This window comes from Poromitra crassiceps (assembly GCF_964638095.1).
Source record: "Poromitra crassiceps genome assembly, chromosome: 8".
Lineage (NCBI taxonomy): Eukaryota > Metazoa > Chordata > Actinopteri > Beryciformes > Melamphaidae > Poromitra > Poromitra crassiceps.
The window spans coordinates 35,210,508-35,225,901 of NC_139629.1; the positions used below are offsets into that span (position 1 = coordinate 35,210,508).

A 15,394-nucleotide genomic window follows, 5' to 3' on the forward strand; every position below is an offset into this window, starting at 1 on the left:
AACACCTATTTTTTTAATTGAACCATGTACAATACAGTGTGCAATAACATTAAAGCTTTAAGACATCCAAACGTATTGCCAATCATTCAGGTCAGCTCATACCCTGTATATGCCAAAATATTTTTTAATATTCAATTACTACTGGCACACCCTTACATTTCTTAAAATAAAGGCACTTCTCAAAATCACTGATTTTAACATCAGTCATCAAGAAGAAACAAAAAACACTTGTGGAGTGTTATAAAGATGGATGCAGATTACCAAAGTGAAATATCTGTATTGCATCAGAAGAACCCATAACTGCTTTGTATTTTCTTCGGAGGGAATAAAGCATTAAAACAACTCAAAACACATACAGTGCTGTTAAACACTCAATCATTTTGATTGTGTGCGAAATATTAATCATGTGTTATTTTTGTGCAGTTTAAATATCAGCATTAAAATAATCACAGTGTGATACAGTTATGTTATTACAGCACAAGTCAAAATATACAGATAGGCATCAGTAAGAAGAACAAAGAACAACTTGTTAACAAATTAACCCTACTGAGGCAAGCAGCCTACAGATGTAGCGGCTACATTTTTATAGCGCTGCCTGGAACAAACTTTTACTTTTACAGCTTTTGTCAGATCACATCCATGAGGTGATCGACTGGGTGATCTAAACTGCAATTTATTACACTTCAAATTCAAATTATTATTATTATAATTATTACTTTTTTTTTTTAAATCTCATCAGTCCACTGGATAATGTATGCACATATTGGGAATGTACAAATCTGTCACTCAAAGAAGCTATTTGGGGAGAAACTAAGGCTGCACATGGTTTCCTTCAAGAGAGGCACTCCCTTAATATACTAAACTGAAGGCAGCATCTTTCAATATGAGGTATAATTTACAATCAACCTGTTCTACATCTAACACAATATAATAGTACAGTATGTGGAGTGTGGAATAACTACTGGATGAGTTTTCCTAGTCACCTTAGTACAAATCTTTACATTACAAATCTGGACTGAATCATCGAATCCCCCCCCCCGTACCGAACTGCTCTTTTCAAAAACACAGATTTGTAGTTTGAAGCAAAATCAATATTGATTGAAGGCTGTTGTGCAAAGGCATTGACTTCATGCATGTGCGTGCACACACACAAATCTAGTTGACAACAACAACAATAATAACCAAAGAGATACAGGAAGCTACATATGATACCACATTCAGAAGTGATCTGTGGAAAGAATGTGGTGTTTCATACAGTGCTCATTAAGCTAATGATGAAGCTGGCGGAATGTCACATGGCTGGTGATGAGCATTGCTGATCGCGCCATCTGAGGCCGGGGACAGACAGCTAGGACAGGGGGACAGACAGCTAGGACAGGGGGACGAGGGGACAGACAGCTAGGACAGGGGGACGGGGGACTTCAAATGGACAGTACAGATGTTCCAGTCGAGAGACAAGAGGAGCGTATACCTTTATCTTTCAACTATGGACGGAGTCGTCTGCTGGACTGAACCCGTTCAGGGAGTCCTGTGGGACACACAGGCGTGGGAGAGAGAGGAAATGGCTTTATCAAAGACATCAAATTAAACTAGACAGGGAAGGAAGAATGTGTTTTGACTGGCAGTCGTGAGCAAAATGATGTATACACAACACCACTGACCTCGCTTTGCAGGAACTCCGCCCCTTCAGACAACTGCATGCTGGGTAGAGAGGGGGCTTGGGACAAGCGGCTGTGTGGGGGGTTCCCCATGCTGTAGAGGCGGGGCCGCTTCACCTGGTCCTGGCTGGACAGCGGGGTGAAGCTGTTCCGTCGCAGGAAGGCAGGGTGCACAGCAGCGTCCCCTCGGACCTGATCCTGGTTAGAGAAGAGCGGACAGAAAAGGTGCGGGGTGTAACTCTGTGACAGTGCGTTTATAAACGGATCACTGAGAATAATCAGGTCACTGGCAATAATCTGATTTCCGCGTTTACATGCACTTAGTAAATAGCGGGAACTTGCCTCAAAGTGCGTGAGTGGACATTGACGGCAATGAATAAACCCGATGATTCAGCAGTAACCTAGGTGTGTTTATGGGTTTTCTTATAGACTGATAACGACCTTTATCCGATAAAGGATGCTGTTTACGTGACACTTGAATAATCAGGTAGCTCTAGAAATCCGCGAATAAACAGTTTATTCGTGTGCATGTAAACGCACTCATGAACAGTAATGTGTTTATTACACCGAAAGAAAACAAGTGGGCATTGCCGTGGGTTGGTCTCATCAGAGATGTGGACTTGAGTCATTGTGACTTGGACTAGAGTCACTGTTTGGTGACTTGACAAAAAATAAATGATTACTTTTTGAATGGGAAAGGAACAGGCAAACACGAGTGGACAGATGAAGACAAAACAGACAAATGTGGACGAACACGGCAACGTTTCCTAGGAGGGGCTGAACAATGACAACATCCAGAGGAAACGGAAAAGAGCAACTGCATCACACAAAATCATAACACGCTTCGCCCAAACTTCACTTACCAACGGCCTGTCCCTGTGAGTGTTGACAGCCTCCACCTTCAAGTCAAACAGGTCCACTGTACAGCCTGGCAGAGGGGGAGATGGAAAAGTACGGTCACAATTCAAGATGGAGGAGGACGAAGGATTAAAATATCTATTCATGAAATTCTATCATCTATTCATGAACTCATGAACAAGGCATTTCTATGACTTACCATAAGCCACAGGGGTAAGTTTGAGGACAGTGTGCAGTGGGCACTTCAAGTAGGGCAGGTCATCTGTGGAAACATTAAAAAAAAACTACTTCTTTATTATTTTTCCAGATTTTCTCCCCAATTGTAATTGGCCAATTTCCCCCTGCTGAACCCAGTCGCTGCTCCACCCCCTCTGGCGATCTGCGGAGAGCCGTAGACTAGCACCATGCTTCCTCCCGACACATGCCAGCCACTTCTTTTCACCTGACAGCGGAGGGGGCTTCAGTGGCAGTGCGTAGCACGTGGGGAGGATCTCGCTATTCCCACCAGTTCCCTTCCGCCCCGAACAGCCGACCAGAGCAGGCGCTAGTGCAGCGACCAGTACCAAGTACTTGTGATCCTTACTGTAGTATACAGTAGTACGTTTCCAAAAGAAATCCACTCACGTTGTCTGTGCATCATCTCAAGACAGTGCAAAGCATATGATAGACTAGACTCTAGAGTATATTCATTAGCAGGTATCTGATGGGTTATTCAAACCTTTAAGCGTTAAGACTGTTAAGACTCTTTTCCCGGCAGTGGGAGACACTGGCGGTCTGAGGTGCACCCATACAATGGTGGTTAACAGTAGGCGGTGAAGTCTGCAGACTGTGGTTATGACTTTAAAAGCCATGACGTACCAGAGCCCACTTCCTGTCCTAACCTTGTTAACTGAGGAACAACATGTCTAGCCAGGTTTATTTCAGGCTTCCACTTTCAGGAACATTTTCCACTCCAACAACCAGCAACCAGCCAGTCATCCGGATCTGTATATTTCTGTCACTTTGCTTCCATTTCCACTTTTGTTGAAACATGTTGTTAGTATGAAACGAGCGCAGCCACAAACGTGTCATTCATGCACTCTGAGCTGCACGCGTCTGTCATAATGTGTACACGTTTGTCTAGGCGTGTGCGTCTGTCATAATGTGTACATGTTTGTCTAGGCGTGTGCGTCTGTCATAATGTGTACACGTTTGTCTAGGCGTGTGCGTCTGTCATAATGTGTACATGTTTGTCTAGGCGTGTGTGTCTGTCATAATGTGTACACGTTTGTCTAGGCGTGTGCGTCTGTCATAATGTGTACATGTTTGTCTAGGCGTGTGTGTCTGTCATAATGTGTACACGTTTGTCTAGGCGTGTGCGTCTGTCATAATGTGTACATGTTTGTCTAGGCGTGTGCGTCTGTCATAATGTGTACATGTTTGTCTAGGCGTGTGTGTCTGTCATAATGTGTACACGTTTGTCTAGGCGTGTGCGTCTGTCATAATGTGTACATGTTTGTCTAGGCGTGTGTGTCTGTCATAATGTGTACACGTTTGTCTAGGCGTGTGCGTCTGTCATAATGTGTACATGTTTGTCTAGGCGTGTGCGTCTGTCATAATGTGTACATGTTTGTCTAGGCGTGTGTGTCTGTCATAATGTGTACACGTTTGTCTAGGCGTGTGCGTCTGTCATAATGTGTACATGTTTGTCTAGGCGTGTGCGTCTGTCATAATGTGTACACGTTTGTCTAGGCGTGTGAGTTATTAACCTGCGCTCTTGTCCAGGAAATATGCCAGCAAACAGCGCATGACAGCCTGATGACAGATGACGAGCACGTTGCCCTGTCTCTCCAGCTCCATGATGACCGGCTCCAGCCGCTGGACCAGGTCCTGGTAGGACTACAGAGAGAGGAGAGGGACACAATCAGTCACATGGTCCAGAGGTTCAATTCAGTTTAGTTCAATCACCCGATTATGAGCAATCCTTTTGGCAGCGAATACAAAACAAGACAGAGTTTATGGCCATGTTCAAACTAGGAGGCCAAATCTGATTTGTGAACTTTAGTGACCTATTAATGACTTTATCCAGATTGGTTTTATGAGTCTGGACGCTCCAAGTCTGATTTGTGTCACTTGTCCCAAACCACATATGGAGGTAGTTTCCAATCTGCTTTCGACCGATGTGTCTTCAGTGCGGATGCGCAGATCCACCAAATCTGATTTGAATGTCACTCACAACTCATGATCAAATGCTTCTGCGCAGGAAAACCACGTCACCAACGAACGTACGTATTTACTGACGCCGCCCTACGTCGTTACCATAGCAACCCATGCAGATAGACTGTTTAGGTCTGGACACACAGATCCGACTTGAGAATCAGATTTGTGGCAGTGCGGACACACTCCCAAATCAGATTTTGGGAAACCAATCCAGATAATGATGATTAATGACTTTATCAGCAAATCAGATTTGCCTGTAATGTGAACATGGCCTAATAAGGTGCGACTTCCACGCTGTTGTTGGATGCAATGTGGATGGGGGCAATATGCAGTTAGGTCACTGTTATACAATCTCTTCACTTCCATGGTGACAGACAGCTTAAAGTCCAGCTGAAATGCCATCGCGTGAGAATCTCACTATCGTAATGTGACTTACTAAATGGGTACGTTTCAATAACAGTCGTTATCGAGTCTGACTCGAGTCCACGTCACGCGACTTGAGTCTCCACCTCTGTCTGCTTTGGACGAAAGAGAGAGCTTTTACCTCGCCCCCTGGGTAGCGGTAGTGGTACTTGTCCTGGTCCCTCATGGCAAATTCCTCTGGGTAGGTCTCCTCTATCATCTTATAGGTCATCTCTTCACACACACCCTGAAATGACCAAAAAGAAGAAGATCAAGAACACTCAAAAACCTGTAATGTGTCCTGTGTGTTGCGTCTGTGTTGTTCCTGAGACCCAGCAGAGGACATACAGCTGTAACCGTCTTGTCGTTGAATGATTTGTGTGAGCTTCATATCACCAAGCTTACAAGCCGCATTGTACTAGTTCGCCTGACAGCTGCTAAAAATAAGGTTACGCTGCGTTGGAAGCCTCCTCACTCCCTCACCACCAGACACTGGGTCACCAGGCAGACACTGGGTCCTCACCAGACATTGCGTCCTTACAATTTATTTAGACATGTCGACCGCCAGAATTAATGGAGCTAGTGACACTACTTTGATTACAATTGGCGTACCGTAGCTAACTGACTTAAAGACCTTTTAGGGTGAAATCCCTTCCTTGTCGGGTGCCTTTCGAAGTGAGGTGATTTTGTAGAGCCTCTGCGTTTCCCTCTAATGGTAAATGGCCTGCATTTATATAGCGCTTTTATCCAAAGCGCTTTACTATCAGTAGGTACATTCACCCATTCACACACCGATGGCGGCAGGCTACCACGCAGGGTGCTGGCACACCTTCAGGAGCAATTTGGGGTTCAGTATCTTGCCCAAGGACACTTCGACATGCAGACTGGAGGAGCCGGGAATCAAACCACCGACCTCTTTTATCCAAAGCGATTAGTGGACGACCCGCTCTACCTCCTGAGCTACAGCCACCCTCTGTCTGTGTCTCCGTGTGTGTGTGGATATGTGCATGTGCTCGTGTGCCATTGTGTACATTAAAGATTTGATTGCGGGCCTAGTCGTCACAATAGGTGATTATAGGTCACAGTGACCTGTTTGGTCACCATGGCCTAGTCACGGGCCTGTGGAGGGGTGCTCAGTTTCTTTCTTTTTTCTTTTCTTTTGTAATTGCATCACTGTTTTTTTGCTTATTTTTTTTATTTCTGTGATTTTAATGTAATTTGCAGTTGGACTGAGTTGTTTTGTTTGATTTCTATTGTATGTTCATCACTTGTCTTCTGGTGTGTATTTCTGTTGATGTTGTATTGTTAATAAAAAAAATGGCAGAGGACATACAGCATCTATTTCATTCAGGATCTTCCACTGTTCGTAGGGCACTCCCAGCTCCTCGGCCGTCTGGATGGTCCGTCTGAGCTGGCTGGTCCAAACCTTCAGGTCTGACAGACGGTGCTCCTCCACAAAACCCTTCAGCGCTGCTGCAAACTGACAAAGAGAAGATAGAATATAAGAGACTTCTGGAGCATGAGGAGGGAGTGTCCCACTGAGGGACACATGAATATTCACTGAAAGTGAAGAAAATAAGCCTACTACACAGTGGTTGAACTGAAATAATTCTTCCAGTAATGGCTTTTATTTCTTCAATGATAGGAAGTTTGTGATGCTCGTTACAGACAGGCTTTTGTTGAAGCAGGTGTTTCGGTGTCTGGATCTATGCCAGAAAACGTGCATCTGATGCGTTACCTCCCATTTAGTTTTGGATAGTTTATCACGTAAAGCAATTTCAGTGTAAAAAAAACGTCTTCGTGCTATGCTGTTGGAAGACTGGCCACTTCAATTTTAATTTCATTTATTTTGTCATTTATTGAGTTTAAAATTTAAAACAGGAACAGCAATACTGTGCCTATAGTGCCACACTTCATAAAATCACATAAAATAACAGGGATAACAATACATAAAAACATCATATATATAGTACTAGTCAACGGTTTGAACCCATACTTTTTCTTTCTTTCTTTTTTCCACATTTTAGAATAAGAGCAAAGACATCAAAACTATGAAATAACACACGTTGAAAAAGGGTGAAACAAATCAAAACTATCATATTCTAGTTTCTTTAAAGTAGCTGCCCTTTGCCTTGATGGAAAGGCTTTGGAAAGAAATTCACCTTCACCCGTTAAGATAATGGAAAAACATATATATATATTATTTGCCGACAGGCTATGACTTGAGACTTCCTGGTGGTGTTGCTGTCCTCCTAAAGACCACAAATACGAAGGGTGAGGATGAAGAGTTAAGCCACCTGCTTCCCTCGGTCAGACAGTTCAGAGTCTCCCCCGATGCGACCCTCCACATTGTGATGGCTCTCTCCGTGCCGACACAGGTAGATGGAGTGGGAGTGCACGTGGATGTTCATGAGGTAGTAGACGATCTTGCTCTGGATGTAGTCCTGCACCCTGTTGACCAAGAAGCGACGGCCCACGTTGATGACCTGGATGAAGGACAGGTTCCTGTGTGGGTCAGAGATAGTATGTCTCAACGTCATTATCTGAAGGTCACTCGGAAATGACTCTAGGATAGGAAAGGGATATCTTGTATTGTTTTAAAATCTTGACATTCCCCATATCAAATGCTTGAGGACATTCTGTATCAGCAGCTTACAAAGCTCCAGCTCCAAGTAATAACAAGGCCTGAAATGAGGCCACTAAGAAGATTAACTATTCTTCTTCTCTACTGGCCCAGATCCAAAGTAAAGTAAAGATTTAGGCCTATTAGTGTTACTATATTTATTCAATAGAATATATATGATTATTTTTTAGGACGTTTTATGGCTCATTTATACTCCATTTTCATACGTAAATAGATGCGTCCGTTCCAAATGTTGTAATCATCACCAAATGGTGTAATCGTCACTGCCCACATGCTTCCACGCGTCTTTCACGTTGGTATCATGTTAAGCAATACATCCACCAGCGGGCAGTAGAGAGCCAAATGCATGAGTGTGTGTGTGGTTTTGCTGTGTTTCATGCGTATCTGTAAGCTTTCAGAGGACGGACAGAAAACGCACGAAATGAACGCAGAGTACGGACAGAAGGCTCTGTCTGTCTCCGTCTTTAACGTCGAGTATAATTGGGCCTTTATGCCTGTAACTGTTGTGAATTATTTGATAAAGAAACCAAACCAACTATCTGCAGCTGAGTCAACTGTTTAAAAATAGTAAAAAATAGTTTAAAAATAGAGTTTTTCCAGTACTACATGACTTAGATTTTGGAACGCAGATAAATGTTTTTGTTTTGTTTTTGCACACTCCCACATTGGATTTACTGAATATCAGCTCTGCAGATCAGATGTCAGGAAATAGCTGACAATAACATCTGTACTTCAAATTATCTCCTGTTTCCATCTGCTGGGCACATTTTGGAACTGCATGTTCTTGTGGATGAACTGCCAAGAAAATCTACATGGGGGTTTAACACTTTAAAGAACACCACCAGTATTTTGGCAGCGAAGCCCATAAGATTCTTGCTTTGATTCGTATTGGATTGGATTTCTACACTGAACTAAAATATGATTTCCGTTGATGGTGGTGTGAACAAGGTTTAGAAACCATTACTAAATCCTATGAAGGCAAAAATGACATTCAAAAGCCAAGAATACTGGTACTGTCCTTAAAGAAACAGTCTCTTACTTGTCATGCTCGTCTGGATCTAGAGGTTGGTACGTCACTTTATAACATTCTATTCTCTTCAGAAAATCCTCCATGACACTCTCCCGGTCTCTCTCTGGGTAATCTGGGCTGGACACCTTCACATCCTTTGCAAAAGAGAAGAGACAGAGAAGGTTCACTACAGAGTCACGGTTCCATCAGTGCGCGGGCCACAGTGATGCTTCATTTACCAGGATATTTGTAGCAATGACATCTGGATCATCACAGACTGACTCTACAAAAAACACCTGGGGGAAAAAAAAGACAAAAAGACTTAATTAGTAATTTGTTAATAGTTAATACGTAATTAGTTAATTAGTAAGAAATAGTTAAAAATAAGATGCCGCGGCCCACTTTGAAATCTGAAGATTTTCCTGGGCCCACCCAACCCTTTAATCATGACCCTGATCAACACACGTGACTAAGATGATGTATTTCCCTATTTATTTTCTATTTCATCAACAGAGCATGTGAATTTGGGCATACGGCCAATTAATAATCCATCCACATACATTTTTTTTAGGCAAAATACCCCAAAGCCAGATTGCCAACATTTTCCCCCCCCTTACTCATCAGAGGTATTTGCCTGCACAGGGGTTAAAGTGAGATTTGGCAGGTGATTTTGAAAAGAAAATGCAGAAGCATTTCACTTCCTACCCTCCAAACAAAAACAATGCACTGCACTTTGCTTTGCTTTTAGCTAGATTGAATTCAAATGAGCCTGACATGGTTTGAAAGCTGGCAGTCTGGGGTACATCATCCAAATACGTCTTATTCATCACATTATTAGTCATGTTTGTTACAAGTGTTAGCTCAAATGCTAACGTCAAACAGTATGTGGATGGAGAATGCTAACACCATTAGTTCCAGGATGGGTGGTCTAACCTAGTTTGTGAGTGTATTATTCAAGCTTTCTAGTCAAGTATGGTTCATTTGGTAGTTTTTTTAATATATTTTTTTGCTACTCGCGGCTCCACACTTTGGGAATCGCTTTGATTTTGATTTAGCTAAAATTATGTGACAATTACATGAAAATCCTCACTGCATTTCTACCTTATAAGCATTGTCTGCAAAATTAAGGATGAGCTCCCTCCTTTCCCTGGTGGTGTTGGTGGCATCAAAAACCTGAGAGACAGCAGGGGAGATTCAGACAGAATGAAATTAGCAATCTAGCAATCAATCAATCAATCAATCAATCAATCAATCAATCAATCAATCAATCAATCAAAATGTATTTGATATCTGCTAACAGACTCAGACAGAATCACTTGTGATATCTGTTGATTCAGGCTGAATGAAATCACACTTGATTGATACATGTGAACAGATTCAGACAGAATGAAATCACACGTGATATCTGTGAACAGAGCACACACGAGGTGGTATTTAATATGTTGCGTGTCCTTGACTCCTTACAGCGATCTGGCCTCCCTCCTCGTTCAGATAGGCCTTGACATCCTGCAGCGCCACCAGAGCGCACTGTCTGCACAAACACAGGCAGGGAAGACAAAGTATTGCAGCTATCCAAAGGAAACATTGTACCGTGATGAAACACGGTCTACTGTGGCAAACATTTGCGAAACAAACGCCATACAAGCAAAAGCTGCTACTTGGCTATTCACCTTATGTTCCAACACAGTTACTCCCTTTTGTGTTGACACTTCCTGTGACAGTACAGTACTAGTGAGCAGGTAAAACAGACGGTGTTTTGAACAGGAAGTCATAACACAACTGGGTCAAGTGGGCGGGGCTACATAAGGTGAATATGAAACCTTATCAGGCAGCATGGTTTGTCTGGATCTAGCTTTGTGCTTTGTTAACCCATTGATACCTGATGCAGCATTTGCGTGTATATCCCTCATTTGTGTGTGTATCCCTTTAAGACCGCGAACCGCGGTCAGGTATCAATGGGTTAATATCACCAGGTTTGTATTGGGTCAGCCAGTGCCCAGTCATCCAGATTTTGCCACAGGCCCACAGAGAGATGAATATATAGAGAGACACACACACTCACTTTCTAATTTCCATGGCTTCCTTGTTGTCATGCCTGAAGAAGTCATAGGACTTGTACGACTTCACCGCTTCCCTTCTATAAACCCCGAGGTTAAATACTGTAAGAGAGCAAAGGAGATAGTCAGTGCGAGACAGTGAAAAGACTGACTGTGTGCAGGTATGTGCTGGTGCTGCGACAGTCGAGTCAATGACCTCTGAACCGTGTCAGGCTGAACCGGTTCTCCAGCATTCTGCAACAGTAACCTACAGCCATTAAAACGAACGAAGCCTTGTGATAGGTGGGCGGTGACATATCAATTATTAATTAACACACGGTTGCCTCAAGAACAAAATGTCCACTACTCATGGATGAGTAAGGCATTGTGGTGCGTGCGACCCACTTTCGTTTCAAGTTACCTGCAGGTTCACCCCTGCTTTTAATACATGTGCATGATTGGACTGTCCCATAAGATTCCAAAAATGGGAAAATAATTTCTCTTCTAATATCTAAACTATAATTTTATATTTTACACAGCTCATGGAGGGAGTGAGTTCAGTTTTTAAATGTGTTTTTTTTTTATGCCGTTATCTTCCAGGAACAGGTAAGGAAAAGGTCAAATGTGCATGTGTTGCCTGCCTCTATATATACTGACCCTTGGTCGGCACTCCGATCCAGTTGAGGTAGCGTGTCAGCTTCTTGGACATGTAGGTTTTCCCCCTGGCAGGCAGGCCAATCATCACGATCACAGTTGGAGAGTTGGTCATGTAGGAGGCCCACGCTGCAGAGCAACATTTGAACAGGAAGAGCACAAACACGCGTTTAGATTCAGGAACAGCACAAACACGCGTTTACATTATTATATTTACATGGACATTTTACATCCACTCCCCCAAATGCCCCTCCCTCAAATCCCCCAATTCATAGTATTTCCATGATTTTCACGTGAATTTCCTACCAATATGCTGCTTTACAATACACATGATCTCTAAAGACAGATTTTAGATTCTCGGCGTGGGCGAAAGAAAATCCGGGTAATAATAGCACTCCTAATAATGGCACGAGCGCTCTGTAAAATTAGCATAAATGGGCGTGGCACGGCCTCGCATCAAGAGGCAGGGTTGGGGAACAGCAGCATCAGCCTAGAAGCTGGTTAAAGTTTAGTTTGACATTTCCATCATCCACACCTCTGCACACTGCTGGTTAATGTTTCTCAGGGACCTGTTGCTTAGCAACCTTCGTAATCCACTGTAACCTTGCTGGCTCAAACTTAATGGAAAATATAAATGGATTGCTTTTCCCCAATCCCCCTAGTGTCTACAGAAAGCAAGGCCATCCTCAGTTCAGTGTCTACAGAAAGCAAGGCCATCCTCAGTTCAGGACAAACAAATGCATCAAAATGAAGCATGTGGCAAGACCAGGCTTGACTTCACATGCTACTAACATGCTACAACATGCTACAAACATGCTACAACATGCTACAACGATGACTGCACCCTGGGAATACTTTCCTGTACAAACATTTGATCGGGATGTTTGGAGACGGGTGATTGTGATGTCATCAGAGTGCCCCAACGGCCCCCGGGCTACGGGAGTGACCTGACCTGACAAACATCTGTATTGTTTTGGCTGAAACCTCACATTCCTGATTCAAGATAAGTCCTCATTGATAGGACGGGGGTGGGGGGGGTCTGTCTTCTGCCTTTGTCTTAAATCTTTGCTTTGCTTCTTGTGATATACAGAACCAAGTAGTTCAGCCAACTTCAGATCATTCTTCTGTAAACAGCGGTAACTATTTCTTGTGTTTTTTCAAAAGTTGTGGCTCGAGTTCAAGTTTCATTCGAACACAAATTAGACCCATAGGTGCTACCTTAACAAGACGATTCCCTTCAGTCAGTGCCAAGAATATATTTGTCAGGACGGGAGATGAAGACGTAGATGAATAATATAAATATACCTAAATGTAAGTTTTATAAATAATATAAAAGTAATGTTTACACAGCTAACGCCCTTTAGCTTTGTAGGGCAGAATTAACCAAACAACCTGAGAGAGGAAAGTCATTCTTTGGCTGAACCGTCCACCGGTCTGACTGTGTCAGCAGCACACCTGAGACGGGGGTCGTGAGTAGTCGACTAGTCGTCAGTGTGATTTAACGGGTGACAAGACAGAAAGGCTGATGATGACCATGCCTCTAACTGGACGGTCAAGTTCAACGTTAACCTGAGCTTACTAGCGCTTCCACTGGCTGAATGCTGAGTCATTACAGCCTCCAGACCGGGTGTGTAGGACCTGCCCCTACATACACAGCCACACACAATCTACACACAATGTTCACACAATAGACAAGATTGCAGACAAAGGATACGCCTTTTGTGTTAATGTTGCATCAAAAGGAGGATGTTGCTCAAATCAGTGGTTGCTTGCTGGAGCCTTATCTTGACCTCTCTTTATTCAAAGCCCAACAAAAATGTGATTAGATTAATTAGGCGTTTCAAGATTGAGAGTCCAAATTCATGGTTAGGGCGCAGAAGGTCAATGATGAATGAAGAACAGATTAAGAGGTTGGGACAGCGAGTTAACATTTCACTAAGACTAACATTTCACACAAACGCACGACACTTACAGCATTTCTTCTCTGTCCTCTTGGCCTCAGCGGGGCTGTCTGAGGCTGCAGTGGTCCGGTGCTGCTGGCTGTGGGCCATGATGACCGGCTCGCGCTGCTCCTGTCCTCCTGCTGGGGCTGGGCGATATGGTTGAAATCAATATCACGATATAAGCACAAAGATCATTTTCGGTATGGATGTATCACGATATGGCTCACGTATGCAACGTCTTGTTCAATTCAGTTGGAACTGAATGGTAACGTTAGGTGCGATGTCAAACAGAATAGAAATATCCAAATAATATTTGTTAGAAAAGGTTCCATACTTCGTTTTAGTTGATTTTAGAGTCAAATTTGCTTGTTATCGTCATATTTAGACAGCATTACTGTGTGTCACGACGATATCCCAAAATCACCATATCATCACAATATGATTCCACAATAAGACGATAAACGATCATGGCCCTACCTCCTGCTGTCCTGTGCTGTCACGGCCGGCCAGCGGAGGGCGAGCCTGGGGTCAGCGGCAGGCCGAGGTCAGCATCATCTCTCTGCTGAAAGACATGAGTCACATCAGGCACGTAATAATAATATAATACAGCTGGGTGTGTGTGGGTGGGCTGTGTGTGTGGGTGGGCTGTGTGTGTGTGTGTGTGTTATATATTTATTATATTATTTTATTATATTATTATTATATTTATTTACCCAGGCAAGCAATTAAGAACAGATTCTTATATACAAAAGCAGCCTGTGTGTGTGTGTGTGTGTGTGTGTGTGTGTGTGTGTGTGTGTGTGTGTGTGTGTGTGTGTGTGTGTGTGTGTGTGTATGCAACAGGATGCCAACTCATGCTCACAATCAATGCAGGATCATATTACGAACACAGACAAGAAGGAAAACGACAAGAGTATTGCAGTGGTTCTCAAGTGGGGTTCAGGGAGCACCAGGGGTCCCTGAGGGGGTTCCAGGGGGTCCCCAGCAATTTGATGAATTGTTAAAAATTCAGCATTATTTCATTAACAATAAGTTAACACAATCAGAGAATGTATAATAATGGCTGTTCTGATCATAGTTCCAATGTTATCTCTCTATATCAGTAATGCTACCTACAATACAGATAGTCATGGGATTTTGGACTATAAGACTGACAATAACAAATTTCGAGATTTGAATCAACGCTATTGGAGGAATTAGAGGAATATTCTATTGATTTTTTTCCGCATGAAAGCAAACAATTTGCCTTACCCTTTCGCCCACTATCGTGTGTAACGCTAAATGGTATTCTCACATCAGATACTGTACATGCATCAGAACTTGCAGAACCGGTCACAGCGCGAGCGACCCAGCCTCTTGGCCTGCAGAGCAGCTATATCACATTTTGTTCATCACTTCTCTCTTCTCCTAAAACGGGAAATGGCTCTTGTCTCGATGAGAAAGGACGTGCACTGCAGGTCAGGGATGCTAAACCCAAAATGTAACTTACCAAAACGACAGCCCGGACAAAGTCGGTTTCCCCCCTGTTATCCGTTGGATTTGAGACGTCTTGTCTTCTTCACGGTGGTTTTAGCTCCTCCTCCCCGGCGTCTGCTGCAGGAAGCTCAGTAGTTTCAAGCTAAAATAGTACTTCCGTTCAGATGTTTCAAAATAAAGCTTTTTTTTGGTGGGGGGATGTTAGCCGAGTACCAAACAAGCGAAAACAGGGGTGACGAAATGATCCCTTAGGGCCCCAACCCTTTATTTTTGACGAAATGTTCCATAATTTTATGGACAATTAGAGGGTTATTGTGCTTGTGACTTGAATTGAGTGTAACTGCCGTAAATCCTGTGTTATTATTGAGATACAGGTGAATTTATTTCTTGTTATTGTGATGTTGGCTTTGAGTGTGGCTGTGCTCTAAATACTGTTGAGATGCAGGTATGTCATTCTGCCTTTAATTGTGCATAATGTGCGCTGTGAGGGGGGCCCTTTTATGCATGCATGTCAT

General features: G+C 43.2%; 1 protein-coding gene across 3 annotated transcripts; it reads right to left on the minus strand.

Annotated features, from left to right (window-relative positions):
* Positions 1 to 34: 34 nt before the first annotated feature.
* On the minus strand, positions 35 to 14,969 carry LOC310781292 (6-phosphofructo-2-kinase/fructose-2,6-bisphosphatase 2-like). Of its 3 annotated transcripts, none has more exons than XM_083641889.1 (17): positions 14,893 to 14,969; positions 13,881 to 13,965; positions 13,433 to 13,549; positions 11,464 to 11,589; positions 10,833 to 10,929; positions 10,235 to 10,301; positions 9,872 to 9,943; positions 9,010 to 9,066; positions 8,801 to 8,925; positions 7,415 to 7,622; positions 6,451 to 6,597; positions 5,260 to 5,364; positions 4,265 to 4,394; positions 2,716 to 2,778; positions 2,522 to 2,586; positions 1,662 to 1,856; positions 35 to 1,528 (listed from the first exon to the last, which is right to left on the minus strand). In XM_083641889.1, the coding sequence occupies exons 3-17, from the start codon at positions 13,509 to 13,511 to the stop codon at positions 1,481 to 1,483; spliced, it is 1,584 nt and encodes a 527-aa protein (XP_083498015.1). In that variant the 5' UTR covers positions 13,512 to 13,549; positions 13,881 to 13,965; positions 14,893 to 14,969; the 3' UTR covers positions 35 to 1,480. The 3 variants fall into 3 exon arrangements, with proteins under 3 accessions (XP_083498015.1, XP_083498016.1, XP_083498017.1); XM_083641890.1 differs by having other exon boundaries at positions 13,881 to 13,962; positions 14,893 to 14,962; XM_083641891.1 differs by lacking the exon at positions 14,893 to 14,969 and adding an exon at positions 14,698 to 14,767.
* Between the last annotated feature and the right edge of the window lie 425 nt (positions 14,970 to 15,394).